Source organism: Dermacentor variabilis, chromosome 2 (genome assembly GCF_050947875.1).
Source record: "Dermacentor variabilis isolate Ectoservices chromosome 2, ASM5094787v1, whole genome shotgun sequence".
Lineage (NCBI taxonomy): Eukaryota > Metazoa > Arthropoda > Arachnida > Ixodida > Ixodidae > Dermacentor > Dermacentor variabilis.
Genome location: NC_134569.1, coordinates 256797147 through 256823098, shown reverse-complemented (window position 1 = coordinate 256823098; position 25952 = coordinate 256797147). Strand labels below are relative to the sequence as shown.

At 48.3% G+C, this 25952-nt stretch overlaps 1 protein-coding gene across 14 annotated transcripts in view; it reads left to right on the top strand.

Moving 5' to 3' along the window:
* faf (ubiquitin carboxyl-terminal hydrolase-like faf) overlaps positions 1-25952 on the top strand; it is an 819194-nt gene that overhangs the window by 314681 nt on the left and 478561 nt on the right. For all 14 annotated transcript variants that reach the window (XM_075682882.1, XM_075682878.1, XM_075682872.1 and 11 more), the window contains 3 exons: positions 4194-4256; positions 8041-8487; positions 10293-11260. In XM_075682882.1, the coding sequence (XP_075538997.1) occupies positions 4194-4256; positions 8041-8487; positions 10293-11260 (1478 nt within the window). The remainder of the gene's footprint in view (positions 1-4193; positions 4257-8040; positions 8488-10292; positions 11261-25952) is intronic.

Below are 25952 nucleotides of genomic sequence, written 5' to 3'. Positions count from 1 at the left end.
CATGCATGACGATGTGACATCCGGCCATTTCGGTTTCGTACGAACGCTACACCGCACGCAGGAGCGCTTTTACTGGCCCAAGATGTACGAAACAACCAAGCGCTATGTCGCTAGTTGTGAAACGTGCCAACGTCACAAGCGACCGACCACCGCAGCCCCGGGTCCCCTTCGGCCATTGACACCGCCCAGTACGCCATTCGAGCAAGTAGGCATTGACTTTTTGGGTCCATTCCCGTTATCTAACAACAAGAACCGTTGGATAATTGTCTGCGTAGACCATCTTACACGGTATGCAGAAACTGCTGCCATACCGTCTTCCACCGCCGCTTGCGTGGCGGTCTTCCTGTTGCGTTCCATGGTCCTTCGTCATGGCCCACCACGTGTCATCATCAGCGACCGTGGTCGCCAGTTCACGGCTGATGCCATCGAAGAGTTACTTCGTTTGTGCACTTCCCAGTTCCGTCATTCCACGCCGTATCATCCACAGACCAATGGCCTCGTTGAAAGAACGAACAGAACGCTGACCAACATGCTTGCCATGTACGTCTCCTCCAATCATAAGAACTGGGACGACGTGCTGCCCTTCATCACTTACGCATACAACACGGCGAAACACGAAACCACGAACTATAGCCCATTTTATCTCCTCTATGCAAGGTTACCGCGAAGCCCTCTGGACACTTTCTTACCCTTCGTTCTGCACAGTGATGATTCTGTATCGAAGACCTTGTGTCTCGCCGAAGAAGCCCGTCGAATAGCTCGTCTTCGTACTCTGGCCTCGCAAAGTCGTTCAATAGAGCGATACGACGACCGTCACGTACAAGTATCGTTGGAAAAAGTGACCTGGTCCTTCTTTGGACACCGCAACGCCAGCGTGGATTGTGCCAAAAGTTCTTGTCACAATATTCAGGCCCATTTGTAGTTGTGGACCGCCTGAGCGAACTCACTTACGTAATAGCTCGCCTCCTGTGCAATGGTCGGCGATCAACCAGAACTCAGCTGACTCATATTGCTCGCCTGAAGCCTTTCTACCCTGCTTGTGCATCCTGACTCGCCCCACGGGCTTCGTCTGCTTGCGGGGAAATGTAACAGATATGAAAGGCACAGACAATAGAAAAGAAGGGAAGAGGAAGAAGACGAAGAGTTGGAGAGGCCGAGCTGCGCTGCTATCACGCTACGATCATCATCCATCGCCTATAAATAAAACCATTTCTTCGCAACTCTTCGTAACAATATTATAGGCAAAATGAATAAGGGGGACTAAGGGGCTTGAATTTTTGTTCGTCACTAGCACATGACGGCAACAGACTCTGAAAACAATGAAACGATACAGGAAACTCGCTGTTCTTTTTATTGACATGTATAAATAACTATAGAAATATTGTTACGTGCGAAGGAGACCGTTTTTAACCCTTACGGATGAAGGGGACCGTTTACTTTAGGTCGCGATCGAAGGTGAGCGCAAGAGCGGCCAGCTGGTTAATCAACTCAGCGTCGTTCTCTTCTTCCTTCCTCTACTCGGGACCACAAGCACGTTCACTGGTCTTTGTTTTCTTCATGCGTAACAATATGTATGGTGCACTTGATAGCAGTAGGCTTATGTCAGTAGCGTGGTGGGCATCCAACTCCTGGTACCGAATTTTCACAATAGGGTGTCACGATAGAGTGTTTTTTGTCACCTTCTGTGCAAATTTCAAATTATAATTTCTACTTGAACCACAAACAGTAGCATGTTTGATTCATCATCATCAGCCTGGTTGCGCCCACTGCAGGGCAAAGGCCTCTCCCATGCTTCTCCAACAACCCCGGTCATGTACTAATTGTGGCCATGCCGTCCCTGCAAACTTCTTAATCTCATCCGCCCACCTAACTTTCTGCCGCCCCCTGCTACGCTTCCCTTCCCTTGGGATCCAGTCCGTAACCCTTCGTGACCATCGGTTATCTTCCCTCCTCATTACATGTCCTGCCCATGCCCATTTCTTTTTCTTGATTTCAACTAAGATGTCATTAACTCGCGTTTGTTCCCTCACCCAATCTTCATTATGTAACTATAAATTGTGATCATTTCTACAGACGTCTTGCAACGTGTTCTGGCCGGTCCGTTAAAGGGGATAATGCCGATTGTTGGACACTGCTAAAGGTGCCGCATTCACACAGTGCATAGAGTGCATCACTGTGGTCTCCTCGCTTACTCTCTGGGAAAGTGAGGGCACCCCCCCCCCCCCCTTGTTAGTGCGCTGTGTGGCAGCCCAAACACGCTGCAGAGGAGAGGCGGCGTCCCCCCTGTGCTGTGTTCAGCTCCAGACAAGCTGCCATGCATGTGCCGAGCCGCCAGTGAGCGGAAAGGAAAAAAAGTGATGCCTGTTCAGAAAAGCATGCCACCCGCTTCATTCCTCTTAGGACTGGGGGTTGTTTATAAATTGCCCTTATTGGGCGAAAACTGCTATGTGGGCCAGACAGGTAGATGTTCACTGACAGATTGAGGGGAACACCATGCACAGGTCCAGGCTTTGACAGTGTCAGGCCCCTGCAGAAGATGCCTTTGCATGCCTTTAATTGACAACATGCACATTTCTTGGAAATTCAAAGTGGAAAAGTGCAGATTAATAAATACATAAAGCATTTTGTATATCAAATGATACTGATAAGTGCATCGGCGTTCCTTCTATCACTTTGGTGAAAAAGAATTCGATTATCTTGACAAGCCGTTTGGTGCTTTGCAGAATTGATAGTGGCATTAGGCAAGTTGCACTGCTTCTGACTCTTCTTTGTTGGCATGTACCAAGATGTGCCTCTTCTGTAACTATGTGACTTTCTGTCATTCTTTTCAAAGTTTATACCACGGTGTCGAAACAAGTTTTTCATTTTGGTTTCAGTTTTTTTCTACTAAAAAAATTCACGCAGAAACTCCTCTAAGTATGCGTAAGCATTGTGCCGCTTGCTCATCTCCATGCAGCCCAGTGTCATGATCAAAGTTATGAAACTTCATCCAACCTGTGTAGATAGCGCTGCCGTTATCGCTCTTTAGCGCCTTATCCATCTGTGTCGAACCATTATGAACTGCGATCAAATGTGCTCCGGCGGCAGTTGCATGTATTGCACAGCTGTGCGGTCTGTATCTGAAAGCCACCTGCGATGCAGGCAGAGAGTGCCAACTACCGATAGCTCCACATACTGTTTTCGCCGCTTCCCGTTGAAGAGAGATGTGTTGGCCGATATATTGAAAGGAATCTGCTAACAGGGCAGGGTGCCACTTGTGCTGAGAGCTTCATGAGCGATCATCTGACAAGACAGACATTTTTCTTGTTGGGTAAGCATAGAAATGCTTACACATTGATAAGTTCTTTTCGGGTTCTGCTCCGTAATAAAAAAAAAATGATCCATAACGGTTCATGACGGCTTTGGTTCACATGCAAAAATTTTCTAAACAAAATAACGGTAAGAATTTTGAGATAATGCTCAGTACCTTGAGCATTATCACTGAGCATGATCTTGGAAGCAGTACGTCATCAAGTGCACACTCCGAAATGCCTGGCCACAGTTCCGATAAAACAGACATAAACGAATGATAAAACTTCAGTTACAAAGCGTTCTGCTTGTAGAAAACGAAATGATAAGCTGTTTAGTGCGCAAGTTCTGGGTTTCACTACGACGCCGATCTGCTGGTAGATCTAACGGCAGCTTAGATTAGCGGAACACTCGACTTGCTATTGCTTGCACTATCCCTGCCTTAGATAAGTGCTTATGCAGACTCCTGAGATGTGTCCTAATGCTGGCGTTGCCTGACGTTGGTTGTTTCGGATTGCTGACTTTTCCCTTGAACTGAAAATGGATAAGAATATTACGGTTTCACTCCAAAACAATATAAGAAATAGCATTTCTGTTACGTTTTCGTTCTGGTCAAAAATATGTTTTTTTATGGCATTTTCGTTATTGTTTCCTTTTGACACACTGGTTAATACAGTTGAAGACCAGTGCTCTACTTTTTCTGTTGTCCTTTTTGTCTCTGCAGCTCTTTTTAACTTTTCTTACACACTGGAACATGTCTTTTTCTAAATTCTTACTAGCCCAAGTCAATGGCTTAAGTACTACATCAGCTTTTGAATCCAGTCATTTTTGAATTTTGAAGGACTGCCATTACCTGCTGTTATCCATACTAAGTTGGATCACAAAATGCCTGCTGCTCACTGCAGGAATGGATCAAGGAGAACCGAGTACTGCAGATTGTTTTGCGAGACAGCCTTCATCAGCCACAGGTAAGCACAGCATGTGCCATAAAGCCTGCTACTTTTTGAAGGGGCCCACCACTGAGCCACCAGTGCCTCCACAGAGATTGTGTCACAACGTGTCCATCAAGGGCAGCCACATTGTTGCCCCTTGTTCCCTGTGCACTGCAGGAAAGCTCCACACCTGGAGCTGCATTGCAGTGCATGGGACTGTTCACAGTTTTCACTGTGTATGCCTAGGGGGTCCACAGAGCTTACTCGTGAACATAATATGGGTGCACCACTTGCTACGTGTGGCGTCACTCGAGCACAGCTTTCTGCGTTTGTCGATCCATGTGGGGACACAATGAGGACTGCGCCATCAGGTTGCAGCCCTCGGTGCAGAGTGGCTCGAGGCACTGCTGTCTTGCGGTAATGCCAGTAATGAGCGTACGCACCTGAGCGGCCCACTGTTTATTCGTGGATGCTTTCATTGTTTTGCCTTCTTTCATTACCTTGAATCAGAGGGGTTGGACAGTGGGAGCTGTTAAGTTGGCTACAAACGGTTCGCCCAGCAGGCATGCCTGTCAGGAAATGTAAAAATCAAGAATTGCCTAGTTGTAAGTTAAACAGGCTACGTGTAAAAACAAGACCAGCAGCTCATCTTTTGAAATCATTGCCGACATCCTTTATCATGTTACTGACATTTTAACTTCCTGGTACTGTTACAGTACAGTCAAACCTCAATAAAAACGATCGGATATAATGATGTAAATAGAAGTTGTCTCACTGCTATTACAGTGTAACGGGCATATGCATATAATGAATATCTGATATAATGAAGCTATATTTCTGTCACATGCCACTTCATTATTACAAGGTTCGGCTTTATCAGGCAATTAGGGTTCTCCGCACAGCGGGCGGCAAAGGAAACGCTGCCTGCCACTCTGGTTTATTTCTTTCAGTGTGCAACTCTGTAATTAGAATTGTCGAGGTGGTCAGTTTGCGATTACTGTCTTCTTTTTTTTTCTTTTTTTAGTGATTCCTAGTTGTTTCGTTGTCACATGGGGAAATAGTGAAAATAACTAATCCGAAGTGGAACGTAGGAAAATTGTGCTTTTGTAATGGCCATGTCTAGTGCAGTGGTGGTCATGGCCTTATCTCGTGTGACGTGTACAGTGTGCCTCTGTATAGTGTTTCTCTTTGTGCATAATAATAACAACCCGAGTGTGGACGAGCTCTTGTGCGTGTGTCTCCTTTAGTTGCGTTATAGTGCCTAGAATGTACTGGCTAGTGTGCCGTGCACCTGCTCTTTTCAATGGACGAGCATCTCGCTGCCTGCAATGAATGACCACGATGGCCGGCAGAGGTCGCTGTCATACGGGTGGGTGCAGACTGCGCGTGTCGTCTGCTTCGCATGTCACTTTCGCAGTGGTTGCGTCAGTTTCTATGTTTGCACTTGCAGTGTTATTACAGCGTTGCGTGTTTGTTCTTGGTGTTGTCAAAGAGTGAGTGCGTGGCTGCTGTGTTCGTGGGCCTGTCATTACGAGAACTGTGCGGCGGCGGTGAAAAAAATTCCGAAGCTATAGAAACAGTGCAAGGAGAGGACCTGCTTTGTGCCGTTGTGTAGAAGCGGTTACCGCTCGAACAAAGGTAGTGTATCCTTGTTCACTCCGCCATCTGATACGAAGCAGTAGCAGAATGAGCAAGACTGATCAGGAGAATGGACAGAAGGCCGGCACCAAGTGCTGTGGTTTGAGAAAAACATTTTGAAAACAGCTTAGTCTAGCGCGCGTTCTCTATCACCGTGAGCGGCGTTGTCCACGAGATTCCCCACGATAAACGACGCCTGAAACCCTACGCTATACCCACGATTTTTCTTGAGTATCTTAAGTATGCATCTTACTTTTCGTGAGTACCAGGGGGAAAAAAGAAAAAGAAAAAAGGAGCAGTAGTGCTCTGATCTACTATACTGCAGGTTGTGTTGCACGAACGATCACTGCCCAAAATTCTTGACCACGGTGTGCAGGCTTCCTTTACATAAGTAAAGCTGAAGCTAGTGCCGACACTGCTTCATTATTGCACTACCAGGCCTTGTTGACCGCTGTGAAGGCTGTGGAAGATGCTTTTACTGTGTTCTTTAGCAGAAACAAGTTACATGTAGTGAGTCTAGCTGATTTTTCAGGTCAGCTGCAGACACTGGCCTTTCCACAGCTAGGGTGCCCAGAGCATGAAAAACCAGCTTTGACAGCATTTGTAAAGTTCTATGTTTTCTTGAGGTTTCGGTTTTTTGTAAAAGGCATCAACAAAGAGAGGGAAGCGCAAAAGCAACGGCAGAAGCTCCTTAAACTGCGTCACTGCCACTAGATCTATCTACTTCATGTATGTATGCATTATCTCATCTAGTGCGGTCTTATGCCTGTGTTTGACTGCTGTTACGCTTGAATAAAATGTTTGTTACGCTTAAATGAAAGATCTGTTTCCTATTTTTGTTCACGTATATTAGACATAAAAAGAAATCTATTGCACGTGTTGTTTGTACAAGGAACACCAGTTCATTTTAAAGGCAATTTTTTTTACCTATTATCCTACCCTTGGGGCCCATGGGCATTATGAGGAGATGGGTACATGGTTTACAAAGAATCAAAAACATTCAAACCTATGAGGACAACAATAAGATAATGGGCAGAAATAGTAGCAAATAAAATAAAAAGAACAGCAAAATTCAAGTCATTTCGAAAGATGATTGGTTACAGCGCTCTTGAATGGTTATGCATTAATAGAACAGTAATGCTACCCTTAGAATTCTTTTACTTTATTAGAATGAAAAATGTAACCTAAAACTTACCCTTAAGAAATCACACTGCCATCATCGCTAGAATAAAAAAATAAAGCGTCCCTAGCTATCGCCGATGAGACACGAAGGCTACCACCTTGTAAAGCCGACTGTAATTCACCTTAATGCACCCTAATCCTCATCCATCCACACTAATCCTCCTTAATACACCTTAATCCCCTAATCCAACCTAATCCACCTTAATCCAATCACTATAATCAATAATTAAATTTGGTAATCATTAAGCATCTTTTATACACGCCTGGACATGCTTTGGTTCGTTTCTGGCCTTCCTTGGTGATATGTTCTGTACCTCGCAACACGGCCTTGGAACAAGGAGATCTAAGGCATTTGCCTTAAAAATTATGTTTTCTCTTCGCCAACATAGAAACACATCAGGTTCCCCGCTCGAAGCCGAGCTGAGCTTGCACATGCTTTTCACGCAAGCGACAAGCTCTAGGGAAGTTGGTTGTAATCAAAACAAACGCTAATCAGTAATCACCTGCCCACATTTGAACTGTGCTGCTGCTACGGTTTAATAAAAACATAAAGTCCAGCAGCCTGCTTGCCGATGCTGTGGAAACATGGCGGGCTAGGAAGACCGGATGGTGCCGCGGCACCCACCTGCACTACAGCGCTCCTGGCGGCAGCCGCCAGCATTCCTTGCATCTGGTGCCACCTGGGAGGCCGCAGACGGCACACTAGCCAGTATATTCCAGGCACTATAGTTGTGTGTCTCATCATCACAGCACTCTCATTTCCAGTGCTTTTCTGTTACTTTCTCCGCTGGCATAGCACTATAGAGAATGCCTAACAACAATTTTCCAATGAGTAAACTTTGCATTTTATCCTAAAGAAGTCCATTGTTTCTTTCTCAAACAATAAAAGTAAAGTGTGTGTGAGGTCACAATTTCTTCCGTGTAGTCCAGAATGATTGGCTGGCTCAGTGCAGCCAGCGTAGTCAGCTACTCATTGGTCTGGTCTCCTTTGGCTCTGCAGTATGTGGAGAAGCTGGAAAAGATAGTGCGCTTTGTGATCAAGGAGAAGGCCCTGACTCTGGCCGACCTGGACGACCTATGGGCGGCACAGCACGGCAAGCACGAGGCCATTGTGCAGAACGTGCACGACCTGCTCGCCAAGCTGGCGTGGGACTTCTCGCCCGAGCAGCTGGACCATTTGTTTGGCCGCTTCCAGGCCAGCTGGGCCAGCGCCGCCAAGCGCCAGCGGGAAAAGCTGCTCGAGCTGATCCGCCGGCTGGCCGAAGACGACAAGGAGGGCCTCATGGCTCACAAGGTGCTCCAGCTGCTGTGGAACCTGGCACACAGCCGCGAGGTGCCTACGGACACCATGGAGCTCGCCCTGAGCTTCCACGTCAAAATCCTCGACTACAGCTGCTCCCAGGACCGGGATGCCCAAAAGACCCTCTGGCTTGACCGTTGTGTCCAGGTGTGAATGACTGCAGTCCGTTCTTCATATTTAAAGCTAGCACTTTGTTCATCCAGTGACTCTTGTGCATTCAGAGCAGCTGATGTCATAAATACAAACCACTCCTTGCAACATATGTTTTAGCTTGCGTATGTGAAGTGCTTAGGTGACACAAAGCAAAAGTTATGACACTTTGATCACAACTTTAGGGCCCACACAAAATTTTTGATTCTGGGAAGTTACTGCACGAAAACACGGGCCCTGAGGAAAGGGACAACACGAAGCGGTTCAAGTTAACCACTTCGTCGTGTCCCTTTCTTCAAGTCCCATGTTTTTGAGCAATGACTTCCCAAAATCGTGAATAACCAACTGGCCTACACCCACACACTGCTATCCTGCATGAAAGCCCATTAACTAGTAGGCGCTGTAGAAACTGACAAAAAGTTCAAGCGAAGCAGAGTTTTGAGAGAAGTGAGAAGCCAGCTAGCCGCACGTAGAGTGGGGCCTTTGCAAAATGGCATTGGCAGCTCTTAGATTGGTGTCTACGGGCAATGGCGTTGTTGGCATTGTGCCGAGGCAGCGTGCTTGGCACTATGTCAAGATCTTAATGCAACATTTCAAGCCAGTCATCCAACTACATCCAAAATGGTGACGCTGCGGCTCTCTGCATCATAATGAAATCAGCACAATTCCACTTGAAAAACAGAAAATCAACTGCAGAAAAGCGCAAATTGTCACGTTGAAAACTGCAAATTGCCCCAAGTGATGTGGCATTTCTGCCTTTGTGTTGTGCAAGTATGAAGCGAGTATCTTTAGCATCTCGCTCAAGAGCCGTGGGCTCGCATGCAGTACTGGTCACGCCTGCTCAGAAGCACTCTTGCTCAAGGTCTTATAGGGGCCCTGAACCACTTTTTATCGAAGTGGAGAAAGACATTTGAAGTGAAGATAAGCTATTTCAGAATCACTTTGCCGTAAAAAGTACTTCAATGCGTTGAGCAGAAGCGGAGTTATCAGCAATCAAACACTGCCTCAGCTGTGCTCCCCTTCCTCCTCCAATGCCTTGCACTGCGAAGGCTACGGCGGAGACGTCACCGTGGCGCGCAGTTTAAATTTCCGATTTGGTGCCTCTGCCGCCCAATACATAAGCGAAACGCGGCTGTCCTCAAAGAGCCGCAGTGAGCTTAGCCACTGGATTCGTGGTGGCACCTCGCGGCGGCCGCGGTGTAGCCGAGTGCAGCGACCAATAGCAGCCGCGTATTGGAGTGTGCTTTATGACGAAATAAAGCACACAGAAAAGAGAAAGGATCATGGGTTTTTTGAAACGAGATTGTTTAAGAAAAAGGTGTCTTCACGCTCCGCTTCCGAGCTCCACGGACCACGTACAACTGCAGAACTTGGCTGAGATGTTCACAGCAGCGTATGCTACCCGCGGATTATGTTATTTCACCAAGCCCAAGGGGTCGTTCAGGACCCCTTTAAATGACTGCTGCTGCTGTGCCAGGCCACAGGAGCCGAGTCTTGTGTGTGTGCGAGCGAGGTTCGACAGACAGACTGGGGGATGCCTTGCCTTGCTAGTGAGCTCTGGTGCGAGTGCAATTGACACCTTTGCCGTGGTAATTTGCAGTGAAGATTTCGCAATATCCGGAGGCCAGCTAAAAATTTTTTTCAACATAAGGGGTGAGAACACCGGTTGATACATTTGTGGGAAAAAAAGATGTCAACTAAAACTGTATTTTGAGATGTCAGAGTTGAGTTGACCAAGGTTTGTTGTACACCGCGAGACGAATAAAAAAATTGCTCGAGGTGACACGAGCCGTGTGCTGCAGGAGCTGCGGCAAGACCCGCAGTGGGCGCTGCCGGCGCTGCGGCACATGCAGGAGGTGGCCGGCCTATACTCGGAGGCCCCGCTGGGGCCCGCTCGTGGCGGCAGCGGGGGCGGACCGGCGCCTGGGGGCCAGGCCCTCTACCGGCATGAGGTGATCAATCGGCTGCAGCAGCAGCACTCGCTCGTGGTGCTGGTGGCCGACGGGCTGTCGGCCTACATGGCGCACGCGCGCCAGCTGCTGGCCGAGCGGCCCGACCCGGCGCAGGTGTACGGGGACAGCCGCTACAGCCACCTGCAACAGGTGCAGGAGCGGCTCAGGTTCCTGCGCTTTTTGCTCAAGGACGGTCAGCTGTGGCTCTGCGCGGCGCAGGCCAAGCAGATCTGGCACTGCCTCGCCGAGAACGCTGTGTACCCGACCGACCGGGAGGCCTGCTTCAAGTGGTTCTCCAAGCTGATGGGCGAGGAGCCCGACCTGGACCCCGAGATCAACCAGGACTTCTTTGAGCAGAACGTACTGCAGCTGGACCCCGCGCTGCTTACAGAGAGCGGGTTGCGCTGCTTCGAGCGCTTCTTCCGTGCCGTCAACTGCCGCCAGGGGCGGCTGCTGCTGCGCCGGCGGACCCACCTGCTCGAGGACCCCGAGCTGATGGGCGCCGACTACCTGTGGCGTGTGGTGCTGCATGCACAAGATTCCGTGGCCGACCGGGCCATTGAGCTGCTGCGTGAAACATACACCAACCTGGGGCCCCGGTTACAGGGCTCGCGCACCGATATTCACGAGGACATGGTGCAATCGTGCATGGACCGACTCAAGGCGGCCTATGACACGGTGTGTGCCCTCGGTGCGGGGGAAGGGGCTGCCCGCGAGAGTGCCACCCGCATGGTGCGCGTGCTGCGAGTGCTCTCCGAGTATGTGGCCCAGTGTGACGGGGACTTCCCCCACGACCGAGCTATCCTACCCATGGCCAGGTATGTGACAATCGTCAATTATGCTACAAAATGTTTTCGTGACTTCAGCAAATGCTCATAATTATGTACCTAGGATTTTATCACATTCTTTGGTCCCTGCTACATGCTTGGTTGCAACATAGTTTTAATCAGTTCAGCTAGATTGCTGAAATCAGCTGCTTGCACGTGGGCAAGCATTTTCCTTGCGGTAGAAGAGGTGGACAACCACGGTAAGCTGTGTGCATGAACAAGCTGTTCACAATTATGTACAAACTAAGCCTTCGTTGGCTTCACTATGGTGTCTTTGAAAACACATTGAAATAAGTTTCGTTGTAGCACAGTAATGTCAAAGGCCTTTGTTATGCTGCACTGGGGCGCGATCAGAGATTATTATTCAAAAGACTAGCGCAAAATAGCAGGGACAAAGACAGAGAAGACGACAGGACGAGCGCTAACGTGACAGGACGTTAGTGCTCGTCCTGTCATCTTCTCTGTCTTTGTCCCTGCTATTTTGCGCCAGTCTTTTGAATAATGATGACACACCAACTAGCCCAGCTTTCTTCCTTGAGCGATCAGAGATCTTGGCTCGAAACGCATTCAGTTGCTGCAACGTCACAGAGTGGGCAGCATGAAAAATTTGTAAGAACGGGAGGGAGAGAGCAGCCAATCGGCAAGTGGTGAACTCCCCAGACGTTTACGTGCCTCGTTTGTTGTCTGCTTGCAGACAATATACAGTGCAGTCCACTTATAAGGATACCACATATAATGATATATCTGTTATAATAATGGGTCAACATGAGAGTGTCATTTTATGCATTAGGTCTATGGGAGAAAAAACCATTTATAACGATAGGTTATTCACCACATATCAGATATAACGATCAAAATTTTGCCGTCTGGACGGCTTTTTCCGTGCCAAATAATCGTAACATTTGCATTGCTTAGTTCCCTAAAACGAACGATGTCGAGACGAGGTCATGTTTACCTCCGTAAGTTCGTATCTGCTGCCATTACCACGCAGCGCGTCCCGCCCCACCCGCGCACCGGAGAATACCTGAGTAGGTGCAGCGCGCCACAAGATGGCGCTAGCTGCTTCATGCGCGTCGGCCACAGTTGCTCTGAAAGAGAGAGAAAGAAAAATAAACTGACAAGCAAAGCGGCACGGTGGCGCCCGTCCCACACTCAGTCTCTCTCGCGATAGCAGGCTGACGCCACCGAAGCAGCGTGCAACCAACGGTACAACCCAGTGACCCAGTTCGAAGATGGCGCCGACAAAGGGCAAAGCTGTGTCGCTTGACACGAAGATGAATGTTTTGCAGGACTCTCGACGTGGCTTCAAGGTGAGCGCCCTCGTGAAGAAGTATGGGCTCGCCCAGTCGACAATATCAACCATCTTGAAAACAGGGAGCACCACGATTGTGATGGCAGGAGCTATCAGCGGCCATGCCGATCAGTGGAAAAGGGTTAGAGACCCTTTGTACGCCGATGTTGAAGAGGCGCTTTACCAGTGGTTCATCACAACCCGCGCGCATAATGTGCCTATTAGTGGGCCAATACTTGCCACCAAAGTGAAAAACTTCACTTTTCTTCTGGGACGTGCAAATTTTGAGCATGGAGGAGGCTGGATCTAGCGCTTTAAAAAGTGGCACGGAATCATTTACAAAAACGTGGTAGGGAAGTGGCGTCTTTGGACACAGAGGCGAAGCAGCAGTGGCTGCAGACAAAGCTGCCTGGCGTGCTGGAGAGCTACGTGGAGAAGGACATATCTAATTGTGACGAAACTGCTCTGTTTTTTTAAATGTTGCTGTCGAAGACTCACGCTCTTATAGGAGATCGATGCCCCGGCATGAAGCACTCTAAACTTAGGGTGACCGTGTTGCTGTGCGTTAGCATGAACGGGAGCCATCGTCTCAAGCCTTTCATGATCGGGCGATCAAGGAAGCCAGCATGCTTTAAGAATCAGCACATCCCGGTCCGCTGTCGCAGCAATAAGAAGGCGGGGATGACCCGTGACCTGTTCGAAGAATGGCTGCTCGAGTTCGACTGTATAATTGAAGACTAAGGAAGAAAAGTAGTGTGGCTACTTGACAACTGTAGCGCACACAGCGTTAACCCGAAGCTAACATCTGTCGAATTGATGTTTCTGCCTCCGAACACTACGGCAGGCCTGCAGCCATTGGACGCCGGCGTGATCGCCAACTTTCAAGTCCTCTATCGGCGGCGCATGCTGGAGTGAGTAATTTTAGCCATTGACCGCGCAGCTCCTGGCACGTCGGGTCATGCAGACAGGCCCCCTGACCTGAAGATCAGCCTTTTGAAAGCCATGTGCTTCGTTTATGGTGCATGGTATGAAGTAAATCAGTCAACCATATACAACTGCTTCAAAAAGGCGGGCTTTGTGCGTCAGGACAATCCACTGAGACCAACACGGTGGAAGCCGCTGACATAACCGAGCTCTGGGAGCTCGTTCCTACTGGTGACGCAGGTGGTGCGCCGATGGAGGAGTTTTTGACTGCAGACAGTGCTGCCTCGTTCTGCGATGAGGTCACCAACTAGGCGATCGCCGGAGATGTGCTGTCTCGACAGACGGCAAAGTTGTGCGACGGTGGCAACGGCAGCAGTGACAGTGACAACGAGATTGACAGTGGCTCCTTGACCCCGACTTCGATGACCACGCAAAGTGCACTGTCGTCGATCGACTCCTTAAGGGGGGAGGCTACACTTGAAATACAACTTTTTTATTTGTGGACAGATCTGAACGAAATTTTCACACTTTGTGTATCTTAATATGCAGATTCTAAAAATATAATTAGTTTCGCCACAGGATAAGTAGTTTCTGATATACTCTAAATGCATTGTATAAGCTGAGTCCTTTCTTTGGAGGAAAATTAGCATCTAAACAGAAAACCCTAACACGGTAATTTTAGTATAAAGACTATCTAGAATGTTCAGGGAGTGCCATAAGGTATTATTCAATGTTCTAGGCTAATCTGAGTAAGAGTTAGAGCTCATCAAAGTTGTGAGAAAAAAATGCCATCTTGACATGTCAAGCATGTGACCCATTTCAAAAACTTTTTGAGAAGAGTGCTACTTTTAAAAGGTGCATATTGCTAACTGCATACATTTATCTTTCTGGCAAAAAAAAAATTAAGTTGATAGCTGAAATAGGACAGAAGCTATTTTACCTCCAAAATTGGAAGTCTGTCGGAATTGTTGTTTTGAGAAATCAAGGAAAAACATTCTGCAACATTTTTATTGAGAACATACCAATAAAATCTTAAGGAAATTCACCAGGGGCATAATCTGGATACATCCTATCTTTTTGCCGCTTTTTGGCGAGCTTCCTTGCGCTCAAAGAGGTTCTCGCTTTTTGCTGGAGTTAGCACTTCGAAGGTCCGACGCTCCGGACGTTTTCCGGCGCTCGCTGCGCGCTCGCTACTTTCTTCAGTCGTGAAGGAAACGGTGCCTGCACGATCTGTGCCAACACGCGTGGCCTGGGCGGACGAAGTGTTGACGTTAGACATGCCAGTTTGCAGCTCGGCACTCGATCCGGTAGAATGTCCAGGCAGACCAGCAGCCGGCAACTCCGCGAGTATCACAGGCCTAGCCGCCTTCCGTCGCGCATTCCACAGCCGCTTGACGCGTAGTAGCCTTGAGACGACAATCTTTTCCAGCCATCCGGGCAGCGAAATGAGCATCTTATCAAACGTCGCGAAGCAAGCGGCTGAACAAACGCTGACAGCGGCGCGATGAAACCAGAGATAAACAAACGTAGCGAGACGCGAGAGCGGTCGAGCGCGCGCGCCGACGAGCACCGGACCAATAGGAGTGAGGCGCGCGGGGGGTGTGCGCGCTGTGGCCAATCGGCGCCACGGACGCATCCTCCAGAAATGACGCGATAGCGTCGGTTTCCCTTGGCCGACGCCATTTTGAACTGGTGCAAAATGCGCACAAAGAAAACAGCTTCAAAACAAGCGCAAGATGGCGGCCATCGGCCACCGCGTTCGCAAATGGTGACGGCGCGAAGTTTGAACATTTTTGACCAAATTTTGCTGATTTCGCGTTCACCCTGGCCCCTTTAAGCGCGATTTTTTATTATTTTCCGATTAAATTTAGCTTCTAGATTTCGCGGAGGGATTCTTGAATGTATAAACATAGCGAAAATACACTTTTCCGAAAATCGACTTTTTTGTGATTTTTTGCCGTTTCAAGACCCGCGTCCCCCCTTAATTGATTTTATGCATGCTAAAGGATTACCACCAGTGTTCGCGCAGCAGCTGGAATCCATGCACACCGCGGTTGTGAAGCCAATCTAATCCATCAGACATGCCATGCAAAGCTGGTCTCCTCACGAGCACATAACGCCTCAAACTTCACACCTCTAGTTGCGTTCTGCTCCTAGCAGACGACATGCTTGGTTTCAAAACGATTGCCTGGAGCGTGTCACCATGTTGAAGTCGGCAAAAATGTGGCCGCGCACCATGGCTGATGGCGTTGGCGCGGCCTAAGCCAATCGCGTGCGGTGTAACTAAAAGCGTGGTCTGAACATCAATCTCTGATCGCGCCCCTGGGCACGTCACATGCATGAATGGTGGTCATAACTGTGGCTGGCCTGTCGCTGTCCTCGGGTTACTGCCACCCATTTGCCCACATATATGGTCGCGTCATGTCGACCGAAGGTTCAGGTTTTTCATGCCGTGTTCTGAGACTGCGGTGGCTGACAGGGCCTCTCTTCTGCGCTGGTAGTTGGTCTAAGCTAATACTGTAGTCCTTATTCCTTCTTCTATAATGATACCACTTGTTACGATACAGTAAAACCTTGTTAAACTGTACCCGCTTAAACAGTAGTTTCATTTTAAAGGGCCCCTTACCAGGTCTGGCCATTTTGAGCTGACAAGTACAGCGCATACAATGTGTGATAATGATCGTGTCTGCAAAGTATTACATCGCTACACGCCGCAGAAAGATCTGAAATTTCAAACCGAACGCTGTTTTATCTTCTTCTCACGGCCGCCGCGCTCCAAGCCAGAGGACGACGTACACGTGTTCCTTTGCCTACGTACTTGTTTTCACACTGTGATGCCAGTCATCGAGACATGTGACACTTTGAGAATCATTCAAGGCAACATCTGTCATTTGTGTGATTGGTTGCTTGAATTGACGAATGAAAGCTTAGAGAAATAATAAAACACACAAACCGAATGTCTGCATGTTTTTGTTTTACCTTGCACCACAGCAAGATAGATGTAGTTCCGTTGTGTCTGCTTGTCTCCACTGTTGTGCAGTCGGGCGTGCAGACACCAAAACTATGTCATTTTCTACTGTGTTTCAGCGTGCGATCATGCTCTGTATTCCAGCATGCGATCATGTTCTGTGATCAACTTGTGTCTGCCTCAGTATTCGTGTAGCACTGACTTATAGCTCTAGTCACGTGTTCTCGTACACAGTGCACAAAATTGTGCACTGCGCAAAGTGAGACGATCACAACAGCTCTCGCGCAGTGTTGTCAACGGAAGTGTGCTGCGCCGCAAAAAAAGCAAGAAGAAAAAAAGAGAAAAAAAAATGAAGGCGGGTGCTCGTGACGTATGCATCACACAATCTTCGAGGTCCAGTATGAGAGAACGCAGGGAAGGAAGGAAGCGGAGGCTGGACGGGGCAAGTGGAAAGAGTGTCTCGCTTGGCAGTGGAGCTTGTCTGCTGAAATCATGTGTTCGTTGCACTAAATATTTCTATCTTGGCTATTAATGAGCCAATTTAAAAAATTTTTGTGCCAGAACACTCTTACGGGACACGTAAGCGTATAACCGAAATTTGCTATGGGGCCTGGTAAGGGGTGCTTTAAAAGTAGTAAAATCAAATCCCCGACTCTGCGGCCATGAACACAATGTGTTTTGTATCCGCTTAAATCGTACCAGCTTATTGTGTATGTATCGGTTAACACCTAGTTTTTCAACTTTTCATCGCGCAATCACGCCAGTAGGTTGGCCCAGCAGAACAACGAGCCTCAGAGATCGGAATGGCGTTCAAGTGCAAGCGGCTTGCACTTGGAAGGGTGAAGCCACATGAATATAATTTCAATGCCATGCCAGAAAGCATTGTGTCCTGTCAATGCCTCCTCTAACTAGATGCCTGCGACATCATCCAGAAACTGCCGGCCCTCTTAAACCGGTCCACTTGTTACGGTTGCTGGAGCCGCCTCGCGGAGGACGCTTGCAACACACCCTAGGCTGTGCCGCCGGTAAAACTCGAGCACACAACTGCATGTTGCAATGTATGCATAAGCACACCAAAATAATTCTATTTCTTTGTTCACTGAGCTTACCACCGTACGTTTTGCTCAGTAGTGTGCCATTGCTGTATGCAACAATGCTCGTCTAGTCAGAGAAAAAGAGACCCGGATGAGTCTTTCCGTGAGATACCTTCCGACAGCAGTGTGCGTGACCAGTGGGTATGGCAATTTCGAGGAAGGATTAAGTGCCATCAAGTTAACTTGTGCTCTGTAATTATTATTATTATTTTTATTTTATTATTTACATATACTGCCATATTGCATAGCAAGATATTGCAGGAGTGAGTGCATACATGTGTCAATCAATTGAAGAATACATCTGAGTGGCAAAAAGAAAACAAACAATAGAAAAAACAATATCAGGAAGAGCTAGTTGATTAATGAACATAATTAAGTAATAGGTTGGCAAATACATCACTTGATAACTCGCGCAAGGACCCCTCAAGGCCATTACAAATCGCAATTGTATGTGGAAAAACAATAGAAAAAACAATATCAGGAAGAGCTAGTTGATTAATGAACATAATTAAGTAATAGGTTGGCAAATACATCACTTGATAACTCGCGCAAGGACCCCTCAAGGCCATTCGAAATCGCAATTGTATGTGGAAAAAAGGAAAACCTTAAACAATCAATCGTTGCATTCAAAGGAACAATGTTAAGACGATGACTTCTTCTGGTGGGCCGAGAAGGGTTAGTGAAAACAATAGGTGCATTGACATAAGTTTTCCCATGAGCAATTTTATGTAGCAGAACAACACGGTCACAAGTACGTCTATGCGCCAGAGGCTTTAGTAGCAACTTACTAGCATGTGATGTTGGCGAGAAATGGCGGTCATAATGATTATATATAAACCTTATGGCCTTTTTCTGAATAGACTCAAGCATGTCTATGTCTTTGGAATGATGTGGCGACCACACTACCGACGCGTATTCAAGTAGAGGCCATATTAGTGATCTTTATGCCATTAATTTACATTCTTTAGTTGCATCTCGTAAGTTTCTTTTAAGAAAACCCAATTTTCTCAACGCCTTGTTGGTTGTACAGTTAATGTGAGCATGCCATTTTAGATCAGGGGAGAAAGTAACACCAAGGTATTTGAATGTGTGGATGCTTTCAAGCTTGTGCACTTCATTAAAATATGTAAATTGTAATAGTTGTATTTATTCGAAAAAGTCATTGATACGGTTTTCTTAAAATTAAATGACATTTGCCCCATGTTCTGGTCCATTCGCAAGAACAGGCGAAGACTTCATTCAGCTCCAACTGATCATGATTACTACTTATAGTAGAATAAAGGACGCAGTCATCAGCATGTAGTCTTATTTTGACAGAAGTGCCCGCAGTTACTTAACGACATCATTTACGTAGACAACAAAAAGCAAAGGACCCAAGACAGACCTCTGTGGTACACCGGATGTAACATTGACACGAGATGAGTGAACGTGGTTAAATGCAAAAAACCCGGTTCTTGTACTTAAGTAGTCCTGTATCTAACTTGGTAGTTTATAATCATGAATTATTGCCTTGAGTTTAATGAGAAGCTTTTTATGACACACTGTGTCAAGAGCTTTACTGTAATCAATAAAGATGGCATCAAGCTGTCCTCTAAGGTTAAGTGTGGTTGCAATATCATAGGAGAATTCTAGAAGTTGTGTTACCGTCGAGAATCCGGAACGGAAGCCATGTTGAGCATGCGAAAGAACATTATGTTTAGATAAGTACTCAATGATATATTTATGAATAATGTGTTCCAATAGTTTGCAAGATGTTGAATTTAAAGAAATGGGTCTGTAGTTAGGCATTTCCTGCTTATTACCGTCTTTGTGAATGGGAACAACCTTAGCACATTTCCAGAGTATTGGAACAGAGGATGATTCTACAGATTTCGAAAAAATTGGGCAGTCAGGACTTACTGTGGACTTCAGGAAAGACTTACAAAGCGGCTACTGAAGCCAGTTGTTGTGCCCAGTGTGCTGACAATTTTTGATCACTGAAAGAATGGGAGCGAGCGACAATCCAATGCAAATACCCTTGCCTTGTACATAGTGTTGATTTTTGAAACTCGTCGCGCACTCCCATTCTTTCGGACATCTTTCTCAGCGCCTTTGACAAGTGTGTAAATAGCATTCTGAATCAATCATGTGCTCCTTCCATAATGAGGTACGTCGATCACTACCTGGTGGTTGTTAACGACGTTCCAGGATCTAGGCTAGATGACACTGTTGAATCTATAATTAACAAATTTTTTATCAACACGGGCATGCCTAGACCGCGGCCTCCTGTGCAGTTTATGTACAGGACACCTAAGCTACCGACAAGACATGGCCGGCCAGCAGCATGCCGCACCTAAGGGGGTCATGTGACTCCAGCAGTACGGTTCCGGCTTGCAAACACGGCAGGGCAATGGGAAAGGAAGCAACGTCGCAGGCATCTAGTTAGAGGAGGGCCTGTGTTGCATGGTACAAGCTAAAACTCGCAATATGCTGAAGCTCAGACAAAAACTGGGTGCCCAGCACAAAAGAAAAATTGGACATCGTTCGTGTTATCGAACGGGGCACGAAGGCAGCGCTGGCACGCAAGAGGGATCTACCATTGACTAAGCGAAAAGATGTAGGCTACGAGGTTCGGCTTTTCGAGGTTCGACTTTTCGCCATCATTGCCTCTGTTATTGCCCAAGTGTTGCCTAATGACAGTGATGTGGACTACACGAAAGCGACAGCATGGCGATTCGGGCCCGACAGTGACAGAAGCTGTGCGTTACGTCAGCTTCATGTGGGTGTTTATCGAGAAGAGGTTGGTGGAAAAGCTGGCGCCCAGCTGAAGCAAGTTTCAGGCTGCCGTCATCGCTTGTAGGCCGCAGCGGTGTCGAACGAAAATAACACACTTTTGTCGCACAAAGTGAATAAATACTACATGTTTATTGCCCTTTCATCGCACTCCTCCTGAGTGCAGTTTTTGACAGAGAAATGGGCGATCTAACGCTATTTCAGTTAAGCAGTACTACCGTTTAGTACATATTTTTCCTAGATCCGACCTACTACGGTTTAAAGGGACCCTGAAACGATTTCAACAGTATGGTACAAACCTACCAAGTCGGTAGAGTAGGTCCTTCTAATCATTAGTTGACGCATCTAAGTGCTCCACATAAAGCGTGTAATTTATTTTAAGGTTTTAAAAATGTACATCGCTGCCGATCGCAGCACATCGCCCGGCTGAATATTAAGCCGCCCCTACCCATTTGACGTCATTTACCCCAATGACGTTAGTAGGACGAGCTGTCCGATTGCTGCCCAGGGCGCGTCATGAATAATTTTTCCAACTTTATTGTGAACAAATGTTGTTCGTAATAGTTGGAATGTTAGTTAATTTGTTTCTATAAAAAGAAGGTAACAGAAAGAGAAAGCACAAGAACAGTTTCTCACTACACTTAAGCACTTCCGGCGCACAGCAAGCGTCATCTGTTTGTGTTACAGTGTGCTCCATTTTGTGGGATTCTCACCGGTGCTTTTGGGACAAAGGAATGACAACACAATAGTGCAAACAATCAGAAGGGCATTTATTGCACCTTTCATAGATTAATGCCTGCTAGCCGAGTTGCTATCCACAAAACATGCCCATGGGCGCGCAACAAATCGTGGAAGTCGGACTCACCGCGACCGGATAACGAGCGAATATGTTCGCCCCATGCTGGTTACCAACACCTGGTCGTTCGCACGTACGGTCACGCGAACGGTGGGTCATTCACACGAGGCCTCACGAGATGGTCTCGCAGAAGCGTGGATCGGCGCACACGCGGAACGTCCGCGCTGCTTGCCGACTCCAAGCCATAGAGAAAGAGCCTTTTCCTTTCCACGCCCAAGTAACCCCACTGTTAGGCGGCATTAGCAGTGCAATACTCGCGCCATCTCTCGTACTGCGCTTCAACCAGACCGACTGCCGCGGGCATCAGGCCATGCGGGGAAGCCGGATTACAGGAGACGGGAGCTATATGGGAAAACAACATATCAGGGGACACGTGAGAGTCGCGCATCCCCACATCCCCCCCAACGTTAAATCACTACATATACCGGCGAAACATGTCACACGGTCTAACATCAACACTTGCTTCGTGAACAAGGTAGTACATGCAACAGTGGCTGCGCCGAGAAAATGTCCACACGCTGTCCATAACATGGAAGCCGACATTGTCCTTGGGGTACACCGCTGGCGTCCACTGGTCACAGCAGCAGCTCTGCAGACTCGACGGCACGATTCCAGGCCAGGACTCTGGAAACGGCGACGCAGTAGTCGGTACGAGCAAGCGTCGCCTGTGCCGACGTGCCCTGCTGGCGAGAGCCGCCGTAGCTGTTGTTTGACTGCTGGCTCTTTTCTTCGCCGCCAAGGGTTGCGAGCTGGATACAGGTAGCTGCCAAAGTAGCTGCGCTGAACTGGCCACAGCATCGCCATTGCCCGGGGGGGCTCGAACGTAGTCAGGGGCAGCAGCGCAGACAATGTGCAGGTGACAGCAAACCAGGGGTGACTCCAATCACGCTGCGTACACTGAACGCACTCGGCAAACACTAAAGTAGTGCAAGGGAGAGGAATTCTGCATGCGCATCGCATGCGCACGATGTTCAACTCGGCTAGTAAAAGATCGGGTGGCTACCCAGATGCTAAGTTAACGTGAATGAAGCTCGCTTCCTTCAGTCGAAAGAGTAATTTCAATTCGTACGAGCTAACTAGAAAGAGGGAAGCAAAGTGCAAGACCTCAACGCCACGGTCCACCAGGTTGTGCCCCTTCACGTGCGACAGGCAGCTTCGTAAAGCCTTAAACCTAAAACCTCGCTACCGTGACAACTGGCATCCAAAAAAAACGACACCCAAAATGGGCGCCAAACAGGCAGCCGCGAGGAGACGTCAGCTCTGTTAAGGGGTCCTACCTCGCTCGGTGCGCTCACCATCTAAGTTTACGGCGCCCGCTGTGCCAGACGATGTCGAAGCGCCTGGTGCCAGGCCGCAATACCACTCAGCCCATAGCGGCCACCCGGCTCCCAGAGCCGCGACTTTATCAGAGTCAGAGATAAAAGAAGCTATTTACATAAGAAATTCGAACCACCCACGAGGCTTCTGTACTCACTCGCTTTAGGCTTGCCAACGCTCCGCAGGCGCTAAGCCTCGCTCTCCCAGGATGTAGACCACGTGGCTCTCGTACCGACGAATGTCATTAAACAAAAATTATTTGCGAAAAGGCTTAGCATGTTGAAGAGCTTAAGCACACTACAGCCGCCATCGCCTCGCTCAAGAAAGCACGCCGCCGATGCTAGCGATCAAAATCCACGCTAGGCCTACGCTTCGGTTCAAACAAAGGTCTCGAACGAAGCAAAACTGTTAAAACTATCGTCCGATGCCCCAAGAGGTCCACATTGGGCAGCCAAATGTGGGATTCTCACCCATGCTCTTGGGACAAAGGAACAACAACACAGTAGTGCAAACAATCACAAGGGCATTTATTGCACTTTTCATAGATCAATGCCTGCTAGCCTAGTTGCTATCCACAAAACATGCCGATGGGTGCGCAACAAATTGTGGAAGTCGGACTCACCGCGACCGGAGAGCGAGTGAATATATTTGCCCCATGCTGGATCTCAACACCTGGTCGTTCACGCGTACGGTCACGCAAACCGTGGCGCGTTCAAACGAGGCCTCGCAAGACGGTCTCGCAGAAGCATGGATCGGCGCACACGCAGGACGTCCGCGCAGGACGTCCGCGCCACTAGCCGACTCCAAGCCAAAAAGAAAGAGCCTTCTCCTTTCCGCGCCATGTAACCCCGCCGTTAGGCGGCGTTAGCAGTGGAACACTCGCGCCATCTCTCATACCGCGCTTCAACCAAACTGACTGCCGCGGGCATCAGGCCACACGGTGAAGCCGGATTACAGGAGATGGGAGCTATACGAGAAAACAACATATCAGGGGACGCGCGAGAGTCGCGCCTCCCAACAATTTTGACGAGAGCTCCATGGTCAGAGTCGCTCTCAGCCTTTTCGCAAGCACCATGATTCGACTTTGTTGCATTGTGGGCTGCAAACGTAGGGACTGACAATATGTCAAGCTGTGACATCATGTCCCTCTGCAAGGCAGCAGACGAGCGGATTGGTTGCAGCGCATTGGACTGTCGCTATCCGATCGGTGCCAGGATTTGTGCGTTTGCAGCTGTCACTTTACACCAGAAGATTACTAACGCAATAGCGTTTCACGAGTCCGGTATTAGGGTAAACATATGCGCAAGGGGACAGGGCCTGGCCACTTAACCATGTTGTCTTACAGGATGAGCAGAAGTGCAAACGTGAATGGTCTGCACGGTGCAGCCACCTGGTGGCACAGAGCTCAACCACACACAGTAGCAGCAATAAAATGTATTCCTCTTTGCTGCTGGCGTAAATTTTTCACTGGAGTTTAATTGTTAACATATTGTTTCTGTAAATGTTTAAAATGTTTTACACTTGGTTAGAGCAAATTTAGCGCTTTGTTTGGCTGGTTAAGCTCTGTGCCAACAGGTGACTGTACCATGCAGACCGATCATGCCGCTCATGTACGTCTACGCTGAAGCTCCTTCATCAGCTTGAGTTTATGCTGTGGTTGCCGGAATACTGGACACATTCGGAACTGCGACAGAATGCTTGCAATGCACGCTGCTTCGATAGCTCTTGCTTGCGGACAACTGCCAAGCAGCTGGCGGAAAGTTTGGAGAGGCTTCACATGCTCGCTCCTAGAGAACCGGAATCGACAACATGATGTGCCATCATGACGTAGAACCAGTGAAGGTGGAGCTTAGGCCCGATCACTCGGCGAACGAGTTGAGCAGAAAATGCAAGACCACGAAGGAGGGCAACTTGTAATCATCTGTAGCTCTCATGAGACGCTTCACACAAATTGTGGTGCGAATGATTAACTTTAGCTGTACCCTATGCACCCACAAAATTTGCGCGAACCATTTGAGGTGCCCTTTGAGGGGGGACACACGTTTTAAAAGCCGAAAATCGCGAAAAAGATAAATAAATTTATGGGAACTACTCGTTTTGGCATCTGTAATGCCTAACCTGCACCGTATCAAAAACGATTTGTGCCAAAACACACCCTAACTGTCCGAAAGAAATTACTTTGTCGCTTCGTACGGTGAGAAACGACCGCAAAATAGCGCAGAAACACTGGAGTTCACGGAGCTATTTCTTGTCTTTCCTGCTGCTGAGCGCCGCCATCTTAATATCGTTCAAAAGCCCAAAGTTCTGCCTTTCAGTTCTGCACATCCTCGCCGACGGTGCCGCGTAGAAAAAGCAGTAACGTGACACAATCGAGCCAGTCTGACGAAGCGCAGGATGCACGCGGCCCTCCTATTGGCTAAGTGCGCCCGCGCGATGAGAGGCGCCTTCTGATGGACCACTAGGCCTAGGAGACGGAGTTTGTCTGCTGGGCCTGGCAGTAGGTTGCTTTGAAAACCGCTAATACGCAGTTTCTTTGTTCATCGTATTCCGAATGTAAGCGGCGGATCGACCCTGTGTAAAAAAGAAAATCTTTTAAACCGAACACGCGTCCTCAACAAGTGAAGCGCATGCTGTCTATGTTTCCTACGGCAAGAAAGAGGATGTGGTTATCCCAAGGTTCAGCCGAGCTGACGATCACGCCGGAGATTAGTCACTGGGTCGCGCTATCTAATGCCGCAACGGCAATAATGCAGCAGCGAAGTTAACCATTCCCCTTTGTCCCCATGTGTAGGTTTACTTCGGAGACCGCAGATGATGTGCGTGATGCCTATCCCAGTGCCTCTTGCACATACGCGGGTTTATGTTGGTGCATTCCAGATTGTTACAAGCCTATTGGGGGTGAGCTCCACTACTGGAAAAGCTGGCGCCACCGTCGGCGTGACATGGCATGAAGGATTACGTGGACACAGCAGCCGCATCGGCTGCTTCGGAAGTGCTGAAGCGAGCTGAAAATGAAAGTTTAAAGTCTCACCTGCACCGCGGTTCTGATTAAGTGGTGAGGCTTTACTGCCTTGGGTGTCTGCTTGACAACATTTGAAAGTACTATAATAGGTAGTGGCTGCCTTTGGAGGTGTGCAGCATGGTAGGCTACTGCTCGGTGCCACAGGGCCGAACGTACACAACGGATCCCGGTGTCAGCCTTATTCACACGTAGCCACAGGGCAAGGAGCTGCAGGAAGCTTGGCTGGCAAAACTTAGAACCGGCGGACAGCTATCAGCTACAACTCGGGTATGCAGCGAGCACATATGTGAGGAAGATTTCTGCTACGGCGCCGGGACTGCGCGATGTTTGGTGAGTAGCAGAAAATGCGCACTTAGACGCACGCCCGCGCCCGATAGCCCCACTAATGTCATGACGGTTTGGTCTATGAACTTGCTGATGGGAGATACTGGCAAGTTCA